The sequence below is a fragment of the Zingiber officinale genome, chromosome 6A (assembly GCF_018446385.1).
Source record: "Zingiber officinale cultivar Zhangliang chromosome 6A, Zo_v1.1, whole genome shotgun sequence".
NCBI classification, from domain to species: domain Eukaryota; kingdom Viridiplantae; phylum Streptophyta; class Magnoliopsida; order Zingiberales; family Zingiberaceae; genus Zingiber; species Zingiber officinale.
The window spans coordinates 131,205,902-131,222,905 of record NC_055997.1 but is presented as its reverse complement, the minus strand read 5'-3'; the positions used below and the strand labels follow the sequence as shown (position 1 = coordinate 131,222,905).

At 38.0% G+C, this 17,004-nt stretch overlaps 2 protein-coding genes across 5 annotated transcripts; both read left to right on the top strand.

The window, feature by feature from the left end:
- Positions 1-2,638: 2,638 nt before the first annotated feature.
- LOC121998114 (signal recognition particle 19 kDa protein-like) lies at positions 2,639-12,735 on the top strand. Of its 4 annotated transcripts, XM_042552867.1 has the most exons (5): positions 2,639-3,038; positions 4,420-4,449; positions 10,899-11,095; positions 11,199-11,298; positions 12,336-12,735. In XM_042552867.1, the coding sequence occupies exons 3-5, from the start codon at positions 10,919-10,921 to the stop codon at positions 12,467-12,469; spliced, it is 411 nt and encodes a 136-aa protein (XP_042408801.1). In that variant the 5' UTR covers positions 2,639-3,038; positions 4,420-4,449; positions 10,899-10,918; the 3' UTR covers positions 12,470-12,735. The 4 variants fall into 4 exon arrangements, with proteins under 4 accessions (XP_042408801.1, XP_042408802.1, XP_042408800.1 ...); XM_042552868.1 differs by lacking the exon at positions 2,639-3,038 and having other exon boundaries at positions 3,071-4,449; XM_042552866.1 differs by lacking the exons at positions 2,639-3,038; positions 4,420-4,449 and adding an exon at positions 8,322-8,531.
- Positions 12,736-14,063: 1,328 nt separating this feature from the next.
- On the top strand, positions 14,064-16,869 carry LOC121995348 (sucrose transport protein SUT1-like). The gene is made up of 14 exons (XM_042549108.1): positions 14,064-14,255; positions 14,409-14,474; positions 14,552-14,650; positions 14,728-14,792; positions 14,875-14,959; positions 15,035-15,068; positions 15,158-15,257; positions 15,348-15,423; positions 15,512-15,685; positions 15,769-15,912; positions 15,994-16,230; positions 16,311-16,374; positions 16,439-16,482; positions 16,574-16,869. Exons 1-14 carry the CDS (start codon positions 14,064-14,066, stop codon positions 16,745-16,747), a joined length of 1,554 nt encoding a protein of 517 aa, XP_042405042.1. The 3' UTR covers positions 16,748-16,869.
- The last annotated feature ends 135 nt before the right edge of the window (positions 16,870-17,004 follow it).

Below are 17,004 nucleotides of genomic sequence, written 5' to 3'. Positions count from 1 at the left end.
GGCGCCCGGAGCAGCCCGGGGCACCCGGAACAGCCCGGGGCGTCCGAAACCTGAAGTTTGACCAGAACGCTTCTTTTGCATTCTGGACGTTGGGGGATAAAGTTTTATCCCCCCAGGGCGCCCGGAACCCTTCCAGGTGCCCCGACCAAGGCTATAAATATAGCCTTGGTCCAGAAGCTTTTCAAGAATCACGATTATTCTATTCCAAACACTTGTATGCTTTAGTTGTAGTTAAGATTCTATTTTCTGTGCCTAAACGCTGTAAGAGGCTTCTCCGCCTGAAGGAGTCTTTGAGCTTAATCTTCCTTGGATTAACAACCACATCGGTTGTAACCAAGTAAACATCTGGTGCCTCATCTTTTCTTTTATGCTTTTATTTATATGCTTAATTCATTTTACAAGTGTTAGCTTAATCGTTCGAGGAAGGGTTGTTTGTTTTTAATTGACAGGTTATTTACCAACTCTTCTAACCGGCCCAACGGTCCGACAGTAACTGGTCGTGCCAACCGAGCTCCACGTCCGGTCAAAGTGAGAGGGCTGACGATAGTCAGGAAGCAAGGTAAGAGATGAGCCGGCAGGTCCTAAGGAAACTGCTAAGCAGAGGCAACCCAGCTAAGCAAACTCCGGTCGATTGTACATGACCTCACTAAAATATCTTTTCACATCCTTTTGGGAGTTTGTGCCGCTAATAACAAAGCATGTCCAACAAACAATCATACTTTAGAAGCTTTCCCACTATCACATCAGAGGATTGTATGATTGTTTAAGGAATGGTGTCAGGGACACTTTTTAACTTACCTTTTTCTAGGATATCTAGGGAAATATGCCTATGCTTTGGGATGCATGCATGAACACTATAGTGACACTATAAAAGGGGGTTTCCATTTACAGGGAAAAGTATGTGCAATTTCGTTTTCTACATCTCTTATCTATAGTTCTCCATTTCTTGAGATCGCTGGAGACTGACTTGAGCATCGGAGGGCCAATGCCAGGAACCCCTTCCTGGCCTAGTACTTACACTTTTGTATTGCAGGACTACATGGAGTCTTTACCGTGTCAACTTTAAAGCCACGTCCCTAGCTTGTCATCTTCGCTGTTTAAGGATAGAATTATATTTGGCGTTGTTTGTAGAAATCTTACCTGAATCTGAAACGTAGAGATGGAGGAGCTGGAGGACTCACCACCGTGACATTGATGCAAGATGAGTTGGACATGTTGATACAAGCACGGGCGACTAAGATGTTGGAGCAGCAGTAGGCGATATTCGATCGTCAGGCAAATGAACAAGCAGCATTGGCAATAGGTCAACAAGCTGATCATAAAGGCCGAGGAGAAAACATTGTTGCTGGTCGTCCGGGCAACAAGCCGATCGACACATTTGGAGAGACACCGAATGTGCCAATCCCCTACCACCGAGGGTTGTTCCGCACCCCTTCGGAGGAACAAGGCCGAACGGATAAAGCACAAGGATCCTCATCGGAGTAAGCGCCCGCTTGGGACAAACATAAGGGTAAAGCACTAAGGCTCGACGATTCTCCCGAACGGATAAATAGGCAATTCTCTCAAGAGATCCTGGACCATCGGCTGCCGCAATATTACTCGCCGCTAACAATCAGAGAGTACACGAGGGCAACCAACCCTGAGGATCATTTCATCAAATTCGACAACATGGCCATGCTTCATCAATACATCAACAGAGTCAAATGCAGGTCTTTCTCACCACGTTAACCGGATTAGTGCAGAGGTGGTTCAGGCGGCTGCCGATGGGGTCGATCTACAGTTTCAAGGACTTCCGCTCAGCATTCCTGCAACACTTCGCGAGCAGTTATCATCTCCAGAAGACGAATGTCAACCTGTTCGCGGTTAAGCAGGGGTCTAAGGAAGCCTTGTGGGCCTACATTAAAAGATTTAACCAAGTGGCTATGGAAGTCCCTTCAGCCACTTTGGAGATACTTGTGAGTTCATTCTCACAAGGGCTTTTAGAGGGCAAGTTATTTTGGTTGCTCATCCGGAAGCTCCCATGAGACTTCGATCACCTACTCGGGCGGGCTACTGAGTACATCAATATTAAAGAGGCCCAGGCGGCTCGGAGGAAAGAATCAGTCCTTGAGCTAGCAGCCGTCCCTAAACGTCGAATGATCCATTTAAACCCACCACCAAAGGGGGCTAGAGTAGGAGCAACACAACAACAACAAGAGCTCCGTACACACGTGGTCCAGCATGTGGAAGGCGAGTGGAGAAGATCCACCGAAAGATGACAATGGATGCCGCTCTTTTACACCTTGCATTGGGTGGCGACACACAACACTAGAGACTGTTAATAATAATAATAATAATAATAAAATAAATTTTACCTATGTGGGGACATGTCACATGCGGACATTGATTAAAAAATAAAAAAATACATTGAACGCATTCAATGAGTAGTCCAGTATAAAATACGATAACAAATAATAATTAAATAATAAGATTTAATAGACCAATAGCTTTAACAGAATTTTTTAGAAATTTTTAGAATTTTTTTTTTAAAATTAATCGGAGCTCGAATTACTATTTAGATGAGATATACTTATGAGAGAAAAGTCTATTTGAAATAACTGGAGATGAGAATTGATTGAGGAATGGATCTAGAGTTTAATTTTAGAAACCCTAAGTTATAAGATTTTCTCCCGTGCACTATTCTCCTTCCCACGCCGAAAAACCTTCTCCTCCTCCTGACCTCGCGACGCCGCCTCCTCTCCTTCGCCAACCCCAAGCCGTTGCCGGTCTTCTTCTCTCTCGAGCCGGAGTCGTTGGTCTTCTTCTCTCTCGAGCCTCAACCGCCGGCCTCCTCTTTCCCGAGCCCTCACGTGACTTCCCTTCCTCGCGATCTCGCCACGCCGATCGCCTTCTCGCGCTCTGCCTTCTCTCAGCATCGTCTCTGCCTGACATCGCCGGCGCCCGACGTCGCGCCACTCGTCGTCCATCTCCGATTCAGCCCTAGCAGCGGTACTCATCCTGATCCCCTCCCTCTCCCTCTCGCGGCGTTGTGCCCTAAGGTAAGTGGTTAGATTTGGTTATGGGGTTGGGCATTCGCGTTTGATCTTATTTTTGTTTAGTTTTTTTTTTCGGATTGAGTTCTGGCCAAGTTCTTGATGGATTCAACTAGTTCTGATGAAGTATTGCTCCTTCCTACAGCTTCTGAAAGTTCGGATTTAATGTCGGTGTTTAAAGTCTTGATCGAGGATACTTCTATTTCCTATTTCTTATGAAAATGTTGGACTATTTTAGGATTTCGATTCGTAGTGGTTGGTCTTATCGAAATGCAGTGGACTGTGTGGTCTCTAGTCGATCTTGTTCTGTTTTTCAGTTAGCAATGGAATTTTGGGAATTTATTCAATCCAAAGGTAGGGAGCTAAACGTGATCTAAAACTTGGTTGGTTGTTTTGCAAGGATACGGTGTTGATGGAATTGCTGGTTTCCACGAATTGGTTGTGAAGCAGTGGACGAAATTTGGTGGTGGTATATGGTTTTGATTTTTGTTCATGTTGCTGTGATAGTTCGATTTTGTTTTGGACAGATTTATTTTGGGTGTGAGATGTTGGCTTGATCTTGTATTCTGGTCTTGTGAAGGTTCCGAGTCTTAAGGTGGAAGTGATATTGTTTTGTGATAATTTCTGGTTCTTTGTGATGGTGCTGAATTCACGGGTCAAGGGAGCTGGAGAATCTTTGTCCTACTTCATGTTTTATCTCTTGTGAAGGTTGATTTCAGTTTATGGTATAGAGGATTTGAGTCAATGACGTTCTTTGTTCTTTAAGTCACTATGTTTTTTTTTTGGGTGAACCGATTTAGTAGGATGGAATGTGATTGCAATGGGGTTTCTGTTTCTTTTGGAGGGCTGTGGATTTGTTTGGACAGATCTAAGGGTTGTGAATCGATCTTGATGTAGTTTTTGTTCGACAAGACAACTTTGGATTTCTGGGCAGATTTGAATATTTTGAATCAACCTTAATATTGTTTTAGTTTCGACAGATAGCCTTGAATTCTGGATAGATTTGGAAGATTGTGAGATGAATATGTTATATGTTGTTTGTGTGTATGTATATTGTTTCATATTATCACTGGTACGGGGGAGATGTTGCTGGATTTTTGTCTGGCAGAGACTCCTCTGGGGGCGTGACAATTTTTGGTATCAGAGGAGGTTTGCGATGCCATTTTTTGTCTTGTGGATTTTCGAGTTAATCTGATACTAATTTTTGGTATCAGAGCAGTTTTATGATGTCTGTTGTTTTTCGTGTTCTGGATTTTCGAGTTAATCGATATTAATTTAGTGGTATCAGAGCGAGTTTTACGTTGCCTATTTTTGGGGTTTTGGTTTTTTTGTTTATTTTCCCTTTGCAAATTGATTCCTCTATATGACCTTCGAGTTTTGGGACCAGGCAGCGACAGGAATCTCCAAGCTATAGGAGGTATGTGATGTACTATTATCATACATTTCTGTTATTACTTGACTAGTTTATATCATGTATGATATGTGTTGGGTCAGTCACTGTTTAGATTCATCATACTCTTGTAGAACCACAGTTTAGGTCCATTAAACCATACTAAGGAAGAGTTGTTAGATTTTGCTGGATTTGCATTCCTGTGACGAACTTTCTAGTAGATTGTGCTTTGCTCTTTTCATGTAGATGCCTTTACATGGTTCTTTAAATTAGCCTATGCTTTGGGACAAATACGATAGATGGATAATCGGAGTACGCTATACGGATGATGGAGGATATGCTGATAGCGTGTTATGGATTTTGGAGATGGTTGATTTACCCACGATTGGCTAGATAATAGTGGAGGAGTAGCGAAAGCAGGGTGGACTCATAACCCAAAGAATAATCCTTTTCGGTTAAGGATTTGATCATGATATTATGATGGACTAGTATATGTGTGTATTATTTGGTTGTTACCCTTAGATGAGGATTCCCAGGTTGAGCAGGAAATTTGGGGATAAAATTTTTATTAGTGGGGGAGAATGTAAAATACGACAACAAATAATAATTAAATAATAAGGTTTAATAGGCAAATAGCCTTATCAGAAATTTTTAGAATTTTTTTTTTAGAATTAATCGGAGCTCGAACGGTGTATTTAGAGGAGATGCACTTATGGGCTCGAGAAAAGTCTGTTTGGAATATCCGGAGATGGGAGTTGATTGAGGAATGGATCTAGGGTTTAATTTTAAAAACCCTAAGGGTGTGTTTGGTTCAAGTCATCATGTATAACCTTGGTTATGTGATTACCAGGTAATCACATAACCAAGGTTATGGGAAATAAAACATAACCAATGTTGTTTGGTTCAACCTAGATAATGCAACAAAAACTTATTTGTTTGAAGGTTTTAATAAATACCCTAGTTTAATATTTTACCGTATTACCCTCAGTTACAAAACCAACTATACATAATAATAATAATAATATTATTATTATTATTATTATTTATTTTTTAATTTTTTTTACTTTTCTTTTCCTATATATTTTTTTACTTTTTTATGTGTTTTTTATGTTTTTATGTTTTTATATTTTTATATTATTTATATTTATATTTTTTTTATTTTTTTATTTTTTTTCCATTTTTAAATTTTAATTTTAATTAATTTATTTTATTTTTAATTTTTTTTATTTTTAAAATTTTTATTTTTTTTAAAAAAATTAATTTTTAAAATTTTTATTTTTTATTTTTAAAATTTTTTAAAATTATTTATTTTAAAAAAATTAAATTTTTAAATTTTTTTTTACATTTTTTTTCTCTTTTTTTTTCATATTTTTTCTTATCGGAGGGTATTTTTGGTAAAAAAAATTCGTTAACCCTGGAATCAAGAAAAACCTTAGTTTTCTGAGGTTTTGCTGACGTGTCGGGCATGGAACATTACTCGGGAATTATCGAATACCTAAACCAAACAAGATTTTTGTTGATAACCTTCGATGGATAACCAAGGTTATCAAGAATAACCCCGAACCAAACGCACCCTAAGTTATAAGATTTTCTCCTGTGCACTATTCTCCTTCCCACGCCGAAAAACCTTCTCCCCCTCCTGACCTCGCGACGCCGCCTCCTCTCCTTCGCCGACCCCAAGCCGTTGCCGGTCTTCTCTTTCGAGCCTCAACCGTCGACCTCCTCTTTCCTGAGCCCTCACATGACTTCCCTTCCTCGCGATCTCGCCACGCCGATCGCCTTCTCGTGCTCTGCCTTCTCTCAGCATTGTCTCTGCCTGACATCGCCGGCGCCCGACGTCGCGCCACTCGTCGCCCATCTCCGATGCAACCCTAGCAGCGGTACTCATCCTGATCCCCTCCCTCTCCCTCTCGTGGTGTTGTGCCCTAGCAGTAATTTTGGAGGTAAGTGGTTAGATTTGGTTATGGGTTTGGGCATTCGTGTTTGATCTTATTTTTGTTTAGTTTTTTTTTTCGGATTGAGTTCTGGCCAAGTTCTTGATGGATTCAACTAGTTCTGATGAAGTATTGCTCCTTCCTACAGCTTCTGAAAGTTCAGATTTAATGTCGGTGTTTTAAGTCTTGATCGAGGATACTTCTATTTCCTATTTCTTATGAAAATGTTGGACTATTTTAGGATTTCGATTCGTAGTGGTTGGTCTTATCGAAATGCAGTGGATTGTGTGGTCTCTAGTCGATCTTGTTCTGTTTTTTAGTTAGCAATGGAATTTTGGGAATTTATTCAATCCAAAGGTAGGGAGCTAAACGTGATCTAAAACTTGGTTGGTTGTTTTGCAAGGATACGGTGTTGATGGAATTGCTGGTTTCCACGAATTGGTTGTGAAGCAGTGGACGAAATTTGGTGGTGGTATATGGTTTTGATTTTTGTTCATGTTGCTGTGATAGTTCGATTTTGTTTTGGACAGATTTATTTTGGGTGTGAGATGTTGGCTTGATCTTGTATTCTGGTCTTGTGAAGGTTCCGAGTCTTAAGGTGGAAGTGATATTGTTTTGTGATAATTTCTGGTTCCTTGTGATGGTGCTGAATTCACGGGTCAAGGGAGCTGGAGAATCTTTGTCCTACTTCATGTTTTATCTCTTGTGAAGGTTGATTTCAATTTATGGTATAGAGGATTTGAGTCAATGATGTTCTTTGTTCTTTAAGTCATTATGATTTTTTTTTGGGTGGACCGATTTAGTAGGATGGAATGTGATTGCAATGGGGGTTCTGTTTCTTTTGGAGGGTTGTGGATTTGATTGGACAAATCTAAGGGTTGTGAATCGATCTTGATGTAGTTTTTGTTCGACAAGACAACTTTGGATTTCTGGACAAATTTGAATATTTTGAATCAACCTTAATATTGTTTTGGTTTCGACAGATAGCCTTGAATTCTGGATAGATTTGGAAGATTGTGAGATGAATATGTTATATGTTGTTTGTGTGTATGTATATTGTTTCATATTATCATCGGTACGGGGGAGATGTTGCCGGATTTTTGTCTGACAGAGATTTCTCTGGGGGCGTGATAGTCAGATCCTCTGATCCAGAATTTTCTGGATCAGAAGAGGTCCTATTCATTCATTGGTTGGGTGGGTTGGACCCCGCCTGTTAAATAGGTGGGATTCCGCTCATCCAACCAATGAATGAATAAGGGATCAAGACTGATCCAAGGATCTTGGACCAGAGGATCCCTGCCCTTCAATGAGTTGAACATTTTTAATGTTTTGGTGGATCTCATGCATGTTATAACCATCCTTGCATTGGTTTTAACGTCCTAGAAATATTATAACGTCCTAATAATTTACCAATGCAGTTGCACTAAGGGATTGAATTGTGTTCCGCCTGATTTGAGGTGGAAGTAATTTATCTATCCATTAAGTAAAGAGAAAGAGGAAAATATTTTTTTTTTTATTTTTTGAAATAAATAAGAGAAAGGAATATAATAGGGATGTTAATTGATCGGATTCTATATCATTCGTCCCCATACTATAGGGTATAGGATAACCGAGTATACACATACGATCAAATATCTTCTATATTTTGTAATTTTTTTTCTTTCTATCCAATTATTATCATTCAAAAAAATATATTAAAATTAACATCCTATTATATATATATATATATATATATATATATATTATTTAATCGACTATTTAGTCAGATATTAGGTATAGATAGTCTATATTCTCTGGATTGAATATTAATTTCTCTTTATTTGGATATTATGATGAAATTATCATCCCTAAAATATAATCATCTTTTTTTAACGTAATAAACAGAGAAAAAATTTCCAATTTTTCCATAATTTTTATTTCCTTTGTCCCAAGTAAACAAAGCCTCATTGTTTCTTTAGAATTTTTTTTCGACTTTCCTCGCCTTTAAAGGAGGCCATTGCGGGCCTCTTCGAAGTCCAAGCTCGATTCGAACCCCTTCTTCCTCTTTGCTAATCCCGTCCCTCTCCGGCCATCTGCCATTCCTAACCGCCGTGAGAATTGACGAGGGTGCTCTGCTCGACCCGCAGGTTTTATCTCTTCTCATTTTAGAATCGGCGAGGATCGAATACGCTGCAGGTGCGTCGCCTCCCTAAATCTCAAATTTTGATCTTGAACATGTTGGTTGTAGGTAGATCGGGTTTTGTCAGATCTAGGGTTTTTTTTTTAAATTATTTTCAGTTTTATGCGTCTTGTTAGATTTTGTTTCTTTCTCCATATTAATCAGTCGCAATCTTCTTGTTGCAAATCTAAGTTTGTTCATCTTTCACGTTTGTTTGTTTAGGTTGTTTTCCTTGCCATAGAATATTTTGTATGAAGGTTGAAGGTACACCAAGTGAAACAAGGTCCATGCTCGGGTGTAGCCGAGAGCGGCTGGTGAGACCTCGTGGTTCGCGAGGCCTACTCCACACGCTGCCGTTTCCGCTTCTTCCTCAACGTGGACAGCACGTATTTTCCGCCTCCGTCTCTCTGTCGAATCCAAGTTTCGGAGTCGCCTAAGTAATTCTGCTTCTTGGAGAAGCCTTCCACCTCGATCTTCATCGACCCTACCTCCTTGTTTTCTCTTTCTACGCCTCGACGCCCTTAACCTATGTGCTTTTTTTGCTGATTTCTCCAATATTTGTCTATTTTTGGCAGTTTCTGATTTCTCCTTGATCTTCTTCCTATTCTTGGTGGCAAAAGGTGGTTTTTTTGTCACCCTTTTTAACAGTAACGGGAGGACGGGAACGATCTTCTTCATATTCTCGGTCTTATGAAATTTTGCTCAAAATTTAGGCAAAAAAACAGGGAGATTTTGGGCAAGATCATTTTGGATGCTAGGGATCCGATCCAAATTGGATACTAGGATAGGGACTAGCAAGTTTCTTAAGCCACCAGTTCACCCCTGATTGGCCGCTATGTTGAATTGACTCATATGGTTTATTGTAATTACTTTTTTATGAAAAAAAGTAAGCCTAGTAGAAAATGTGTTTTTTGAGGGCTCTTTGTCGTCTTCTACCATTCAAACTATGTCTCTATGGAATTTTTGATGTTACATTTAAGTCAATATGTTACATTTAAGTGAATTACTTATTAATGTATTTCACCAGAGACGGATTGGGTTACACTGGGCTGTAGCCCAGCCCCGTTTCCTAGCCATTTTTTATTTTTTATTATTATTATTTTTAAAGGTTTAGGTTTCTTTCTTTCTTTCTCTCGTGCGACGAGAGAACGATCCACTGCGACGATCGATCTTCGAATCTAAGGTACTTCTTCAGTTCTTCCCATCCTGCTGAGATAGCCTCTCTTCCTGCGTTCGCCTGCGCGATCGAATCGCGCGCTTCCTGCTGCTCGCGAGACCAACTCGTATAGCGATGCTTTGGCCACGACTTCTGTCGCCCGCCCGGCCACGGGAGAATCTCGCTTTTCCGCGATCACGGCGCGTTGACTGCCGCGGGCCAAAGCATCGCATGCAGGAGCTGCTCGTGCGCAACCAAAGCATCGCACAACGTCGGCAGGAGCTGCTTCTACTAGCTTGAATTATTTCCTTATTATTTGATTCTTAAAACACATTGATGCCATTTCTATCAATTTCCTATCATTTTGCTGTTCTCAAAATTTGTATTTTCATTTTCTTCAGATGTTGCTGTTCTCAAATTTGGATTTCATTAATTATTCTGATTGACTTTTGGTGACCACGGAAAAAAAGTAATTTAAATCTAATTTAACCTAGGAATATAAAGATAAGGTTTCAATTGGATGTGCTAGGAATATCAAGATGTGGCCTCAATTGGATGTGCATTTCATCTCTCCAGGCTATCCTCTCTCCTCATAAGTGTTGTGTTGCCAGCCCCTCTATAGTGGTAGAACTGGCAGAGCCAGATCTTAGGGTCCATGTGGATAATTAATAGCTAGCTTAATCTTTTTTTTTCTTTATTTTTTTTTTCACTTTTACCAATATGTGAAACATAGTAGTTTTAGCAATGACTTTCTTGAAGATTGTTTGATACTCTATATTGAACGAGATTTAACTAATAATATAGATGTAGATTCTATTATAGATGAAGTTTATGTTACAAAATCTCATAGGGCACAACTTTGTTGAATAGTATAATGTAAATGACTTTTTTTTTGTTATGTATTTATATATTATTATATTAAGTCAAGCCCCCCTCTAATTCCTAGATCTGTCCCTGTATTTCATTGTTGAAGGAAGATCCATGATAACTTAAAGGTGTGATTAGTAAGTTTGTTTGTAGAATATTATTATGATATAATATTCTAGATAGTTTCTCTTCTATGTTGTCTATTGTTTGTAAAATTATATTTAGATTTTCCTACTGTATTTGATCTCAATGTGTTGATGTATTTGGTATATTCTGATTTGTTAAGAGAATGAGTTCCAAGTGGATTTTTTTATTCTATTTTCTATTCAAATAATTTCTTAATGAGTGGAACTGCAAGCAGGAAACAAAATTTTGTGAAGAATGCAGATTGAACCATCAAATATAAAGAAATGGAATATAATCTATCCAGTATACATTAACTCAAAGAAGACAGTTGCTGAGGGACGAAGAATCAGTACAGCAAATGCATGTGAAAACCCCACATGTGTTGAGATTAGTGATTGCTGCAACTATCTCAAGATTCCATGTGTAATTGAGGTGTCAAGCTCCACTGTGACATTTTTTCTTGGTTATATTGAGGCTGTCATTTATATTTTGTTCTTATTTTGTTTATCCCTGTAAATGCTTCCAATAATTGCAGATAGACAAGGCATATCCTCGGGACTTCATGCAAAGAGGGAGGATTAGATTCCAGCTGAAAAAGGAAGATGGATCTCTCTGGAATGCCGAGATTGGTTCAAGTAAGGATTCATTATCCATAGTTGTACGTTGCTTATAATCCCACATGCAATTAATAGATAAACTAAACATTAATTATATTATTTAAGAGCCAGATAACCAATTGCACTATATAGTTATGGTGTATTTGAAAATATTAATATGATCTATGGTGGGGCATTTGGTGGTATATTAGTATTTTGTTTTTGTATACTTTTCATTGTAGAGTATACAACATTTGAACTAATGTGTGTGGGAACTTATGACAAATTCAATAATCAAAACGCTAACTCAAAAAAAAAAAATTGGTCAAGTTGTTTTTATTTAGTTTTTAAAACATTTGCATTATAGTTTGAACTGCATATTTCGAGAAATTGCTTTGTAATCTGGTTGGAGGCTGGTGATATAGTTTTTGGACGCTTGCTAATAGTCTAAATTGTACCTGTATGATTTTCTTTCCTTTCCTTTTTAGTTGCTCAACTATAGCAACTAGTAACTACATCTGAAGCACATGATCTATATGATGCATAAATTTGATCTGAAAGCCATCTTTCTATACGAGAAGAATTCTGTTTTATTTCTTTGTTTGGGTCATAGTTCTATTTAGTTTGAGAAGAACCAAACTACTTATTTTGTTTGGTTAAGTTGTGGAAATGCTCTTTTGATTTTGATCATTCATAATGGTACTCTTCGTGTGAAATAGAACATGTAAATTCTCGTTTCATAAGCATTCATATGCATTTTTCTGAACGAGATGATTTGATATCCAGACTTGTTATTGTAGAGAACTTGACAGTTTTCTGTGTCGTTGCTATTTTTTCTTGGATCTTTGAAACCTTCAACTTCTGTGGTTTGTTGTCGTTTGTTGACGCATAGCATTTTTTTTTGCTGATGAAATGATTTGGTATCTGGTCTTTTGTTGCTATAGAGAACTTGATAAGTTCTGACTTGATAAGTTCTGACTTGTTGCTATTTATTCTAGAGTTTCAGAACATTCATTTGATTTCTGTCATTGCTTTCTCATCAATGTCCTCACTGATCTTTCGATGATACGATGCAGAAAAGCAACTTATGCTGAGGGTTGCAGAGTTAATTCCAAAGCATCATGGAAGAACAAAGAAGCAGGAGCCTGCAAACGCCTCGACGGCCGCCGGATCTTCAAAATCTGGAAAGGGTGGAAAGAAAAAGAAATGATCATCCAATTTGAAAAATCATCCCCAAAACATTGAAAAAGAGTGATGGTCGAAGAATTTGCTACTTCATCCCAAGATTACTTTAGCTGTTGTCAGTTGAATTTGTATTCACAAAAAGTAAATCACACAGGCTTCTCTACATCTATCCATCCGACTATTTATTTTCCTTTGCCTCATTGTTCTTTTATGATCTAACTGCTTGCATCAAAATGTCATTCCCAATTTTTCCTTTCCATATGAATACTTATTCAAGGGAGTGTTTATCTATGACTGCTGTACCGACTGCTGTGGATTTGGACAGTCACACAATTCCACTGGACAGCCACTCCACATTTGACTCAGTCGGTAAGTATATGGAATAATGATTGTAGTGGTCAGGAGGTTGAAATTAGACAAGAGATTTCATCACATTTGTACTTGTCAATTTGGTTCCTATTAAACTCTCTCTCAATGACCTGTATATAGCAAAAGTAAAGTTGGTTGTTAAATGATGGGAGAATCCAAAAGTCACCACCCTAATATAGTAGTAGATCATAAAGCATAAAATGGTTTCCACATGTTAGAGTATATCTTAATAGATTTTGGAGTTAATTTTCATGGGTGTTGACTTCTCTTATAAAAAGGGCAAATGTGTCTCATGATCTATCTCTTTTTAGACTGTGAGAGATTGTTTTAGAAGGGCTATTAAGATGGCGGTTTTATTTATTTATTTTTAAATGGATTAAATTCGGGCAGCATACTTGTTGCCTTGCCTACATCTGTTAAACTACTGAGATAGAAGAACAATTTTAAAAAATGATTGCTTGAATTAAACTTGATGGAATTGCTTCATAACCCAAACACAACAAGGAGCAAGTAAGGGCTATTTTTTTTCTTCCTCTCTTCTCCCTTCCAAATAAGCAGAACAATTCATAAGCTTATTTTGCTTCTTTTATTTCCATCCCAATAAGCACACCAAAAAAAAAAATGGATTTGAAAGAGAGTTAAATAATCGTTTTTTAAAACTTATCAAGCATATGAAAACTGAAAATATAATATTTAGGATTTTAGAAGAGTGATCGTCATATAACAAAGGAAAGGAAGAATTTAACTCAGGTTCAAAAGTAATTTAGTTTCTTCTCGCCTTATATTAATCACACAATTACATTTACTAGAGAACTTAATTGGCCATTAATTGCATTTTCTAGGTAACAAAACTCAAAACAACTTACTAACCATTACATTTAATATTTTAATTCCTAGATAACTTGAACTTAAGAGTACTTATGAAAGCTTTTGCACAAAGCAATTTGATTTAGACTTCCAACAATCCAATTTAATTTAGAGTTCCAACAGCACAATTAAGATGATCAATTTTTTTATAATTTTTTTTATTTATTTATATTTACATTATCCTTATTTACTACAAATACATTTATTTCACTGCAGCTTAAGCGCTAATTCGCACCACCTGTCACCTGATCCTGCATTTAAGTGCTCCCGCTTGCTTTGCGTTGTCGATGTCATCTACGTTTCTTCTTCTATTTATATTCCCTTTTTCTCTTCAACAATTTACCATATTTCTTTGTTTGTTTTCCCCAACACTTGGAATATCCATGGCTAAGAATAACGAAGAAGCTGAAGATGGCAGCGGCAGCGTTGAAATCGCGAGCAACGACAGAGGCGACGTCGGACCCCCACAGGCGAGGCCCATCAGCTTAATGAGGCTCTTCTTCGCCTGCATGGTTGCCGGCGGGGTGCAATACGGCTGGGCATTGCAACTTTCCCTACTCACTCCTTACGTCCAAGTATATATATATATATATATATCAAATTCATCATGAACATTCTCAAAGTTTTTCATTCCAAATCTTTCTCACCTTTAATTGGAAGTAACTAGTGAACTTTCATAATCATACTTGCATATACACAACAACAAATCAGTTTTAATTCATTGGCAGACATTAGGGTTATCACATGCTCTCTCCTCTATCATATGGCTCTGTGGTCCAATAGCCGGCTTTGTGGTAACTTCCTCTTGTAGTTTTTTTATAATTTCTTTCTTCTATGTTAGTTAATAAAGAATAATGTTGCATGCATTCAGGTTCAACCTATTGTTGGACTTTGGAGCGATCGTTGTCGATCGAGATTTGGAAAAAGAAGACCCTTCATATCTGCTGGATGTTTATTGATATGTACAGCTGTGAGTAGCATTGATATATCATCCATCAATAAATACTTGTCGCATAGATTTTCTTTATCATACTCCTCGATCTTTAGGTAATTGTGGTAGGATTTTCTTCAGATATTGGGTATGCACTCGGCGATACAAAAGAGCATTGTAGGTGAGTGCGAATGCTATTTATCTTCCTCCATGTATTCGATGTATTCGATAAATGATGACTCGTATCTTCTTCGTAAATGAAGCATCTATCGCGGCCCTCGATGGCATGCAGCCATGGTGTACTGCCTTGGATTTTGGCTGCTAGATTTCTCCAATAACACAGTTCAAGTAGGGTTCTTATATTCCCTCCCCTACTTTGAAAAATCAAAATCCAACTCCTAAATTTTGTTTAAATCTTCGAAGGGGCCGACTCGAGCACTCATGGCGGATATCGCTGGTAAATCTTCTTTTATCAAGGTTGATTGCAAATTAAAGGCCCTCGTTTGTGAGTGTTGATGCAATGGAATTGAGTGTTTTGTGTGGCAGGTCAGCATGGACCCAATGCAGCAAATGCTATATTCTGTTCATGGATGGCTGCAGGAAATCTATTGGGATACGCCTGTGGCTCCAATGGGAATTGGCACAAGTATGCTCAGCTAATTATGATCATGAATGATCATATATTTAAACATTTAATTTAATTTAATTACTTGTGTTTTTTCTTCCTTATAATTAGGTGGTTTCCTTTCTTAATGACAAATGCTTGTTGCGAAGCGTGTGCAAATCTAAAGGCTGCCTTTCTGATTGCTGTGGTAGATCCTCTGACTAATTTGTCGATCGAACTTAGATTTTGTTATCCAAAACTTTAATATTTTTATTTTGGATTGAAAACAAAAACAGGTATTTCTACTCATGTGCCTCACGGTCACTCTAATGCTTGCAAATGAAGTCCCTCTGCTTGATTCTCATCTGACAAAAGAGCAACAATCAACAGGATTGTTTAATATATTTAGATCTTTCAAGAACTTGCCCCCTGGAATGCCTTCAGTTCTTATTGTCACTTCCATAACTTGGGCACGAATTCATCACTTAAAAACAATAATAAGTATTATTATTGTAATTGTATTTTTGATTTTGTGTGTGTGTGTTGTTTATAGTTGTCGTGGTTTCCATTTTTGCTCTACGACACTGATTGGATGGGTCGCGAAGTGTACCATGGTAATCCAAGAGGAACTGATGCACAAATAGATGCTTATAATCAAGGTGTCAGAGAAGGTGCAGTTGGATTGCTTCTGAACTCGGTGAGAAAATTTGAATGAAGTTATTTGTCATCAAAGTTTTCGATGTTCCTACAATTCGTCTGTCTTGCGCCTTGTCGATAGGTCGTGTTGGGGCTTTCTTCTTTCATCATTGAGCCGATGTGCAGGAAAGTGACTCCAAGGGTGGTTTGGGTGTTTAGCAACTTCTTTGTGTTCCTAGGCATGACAGCAATTTGCCTCACGAGCGTTTGGTCCTTGAAGAAATTCTCTCAGGGCTCAATTCAACTAGCAATCAGTGCAGATACTGATGTTAAAGTTGTTTCTCTAGTAATCTTCGCAGCTTTAGGTTTACCTCTAGCAGTAAGTTCAAATTTGTTTACACTCTCATAAACATTGTTCTTGTAAATTGTTCTCGAGCACTATTTTTTTTTCACTTGCAGGTTCTGTTTAGTGTTCCTTTTGCTGTTGCATCTCAATTGGCAGCTAAAGTGGATGGTGGCCAAGGTTAGTGATCATATTCACCATTTACATAGTTCAATTTGTCTTACTATGCTGTATCTGTTTACAGGTCTTTGCATTGGAGTCTTGAACATCTCGATAGTAATTCCTCAGGTCTACTTTCTAATGATATGTTAAGTGATCGACAACAAATTGTTCAACTTCATCCTTTATACTTAATACCAAGAGATGGTTGGTGATGTAGGTGATTATTGCTCTTGGAGCTGGCCCATGGGATGCAATCTTCGACCAAGGGAACCTCCCTGCTTTCGCTTTGGCGTCGGCTTTCGCCTTACTCTCTGGCGTTGCCGGAATCTTTTTGCTTCCCAAGCTCTCAGGCAATAGCTTCAAGAGTTCAGGGCTCGCTGGAATGCATTGATCTATCTTTAGTTAAATGAAAGAACTCAAATTTTCAAACAGTTGCTGTGTTAAAAACTATATTTATCTATGCTCTTGTATCAACTAGATCCAAGAACCCTTTCTCTCTCTCCTTTTTTTTTTTTTTTTTGTAAAATATAATGATGGGTTGGTTTATAATGAAGGAACATTGTAAAATTCAATGATCTTTAGATGCATTTGGTAAATGTAATTGCTCAAGTTCCGATATCATCCCCAGGAATCAAAGTAGTAAGTCAA

Coding starts and splice junctions, on each gene's coding strand:
- LOC121998114 (XM_042552867.1), top strand. CDS start 10,919: ATGCAGATTGAACCATCAAATATAAAGAAATGGAATATAATCTATCCA. Junction 11,096..11,198: donor AGATTCCATGTGTAATTGAG/GTGTCAAGCTCC, acceptor CAATAATTGCAG/ATAGACAAGGCATATCCTCG. Junction 11,299..12,335: donor GAATGCCGAGATTGGTTCAA/GTAAGGATTCAT, acceptor GATACGATGCAG/AAAAGCAACTTATGCTGAGG.
- LOC121995348 (XM_042549108.1), top strand. CDS start 14,064: ATGGCTAAGAATAACGAAGAAGCTGAAGATGGCAGCGGCAGCGTTGAA. Junction 14,256..14,408: donor TACTCACTCCTTACGTCCAA/GTATATATATAT, acceptor ATTCATTGGCAG/ACATTAGGGTTATCACATGC. Junction 16,375..16,438: donor TAAAGTGGATGGTGGCCAAG/GTTAGTGATCAT, acceptor ATCTGTTTACAG/GTCTTTGCATTGGAGTCTTG.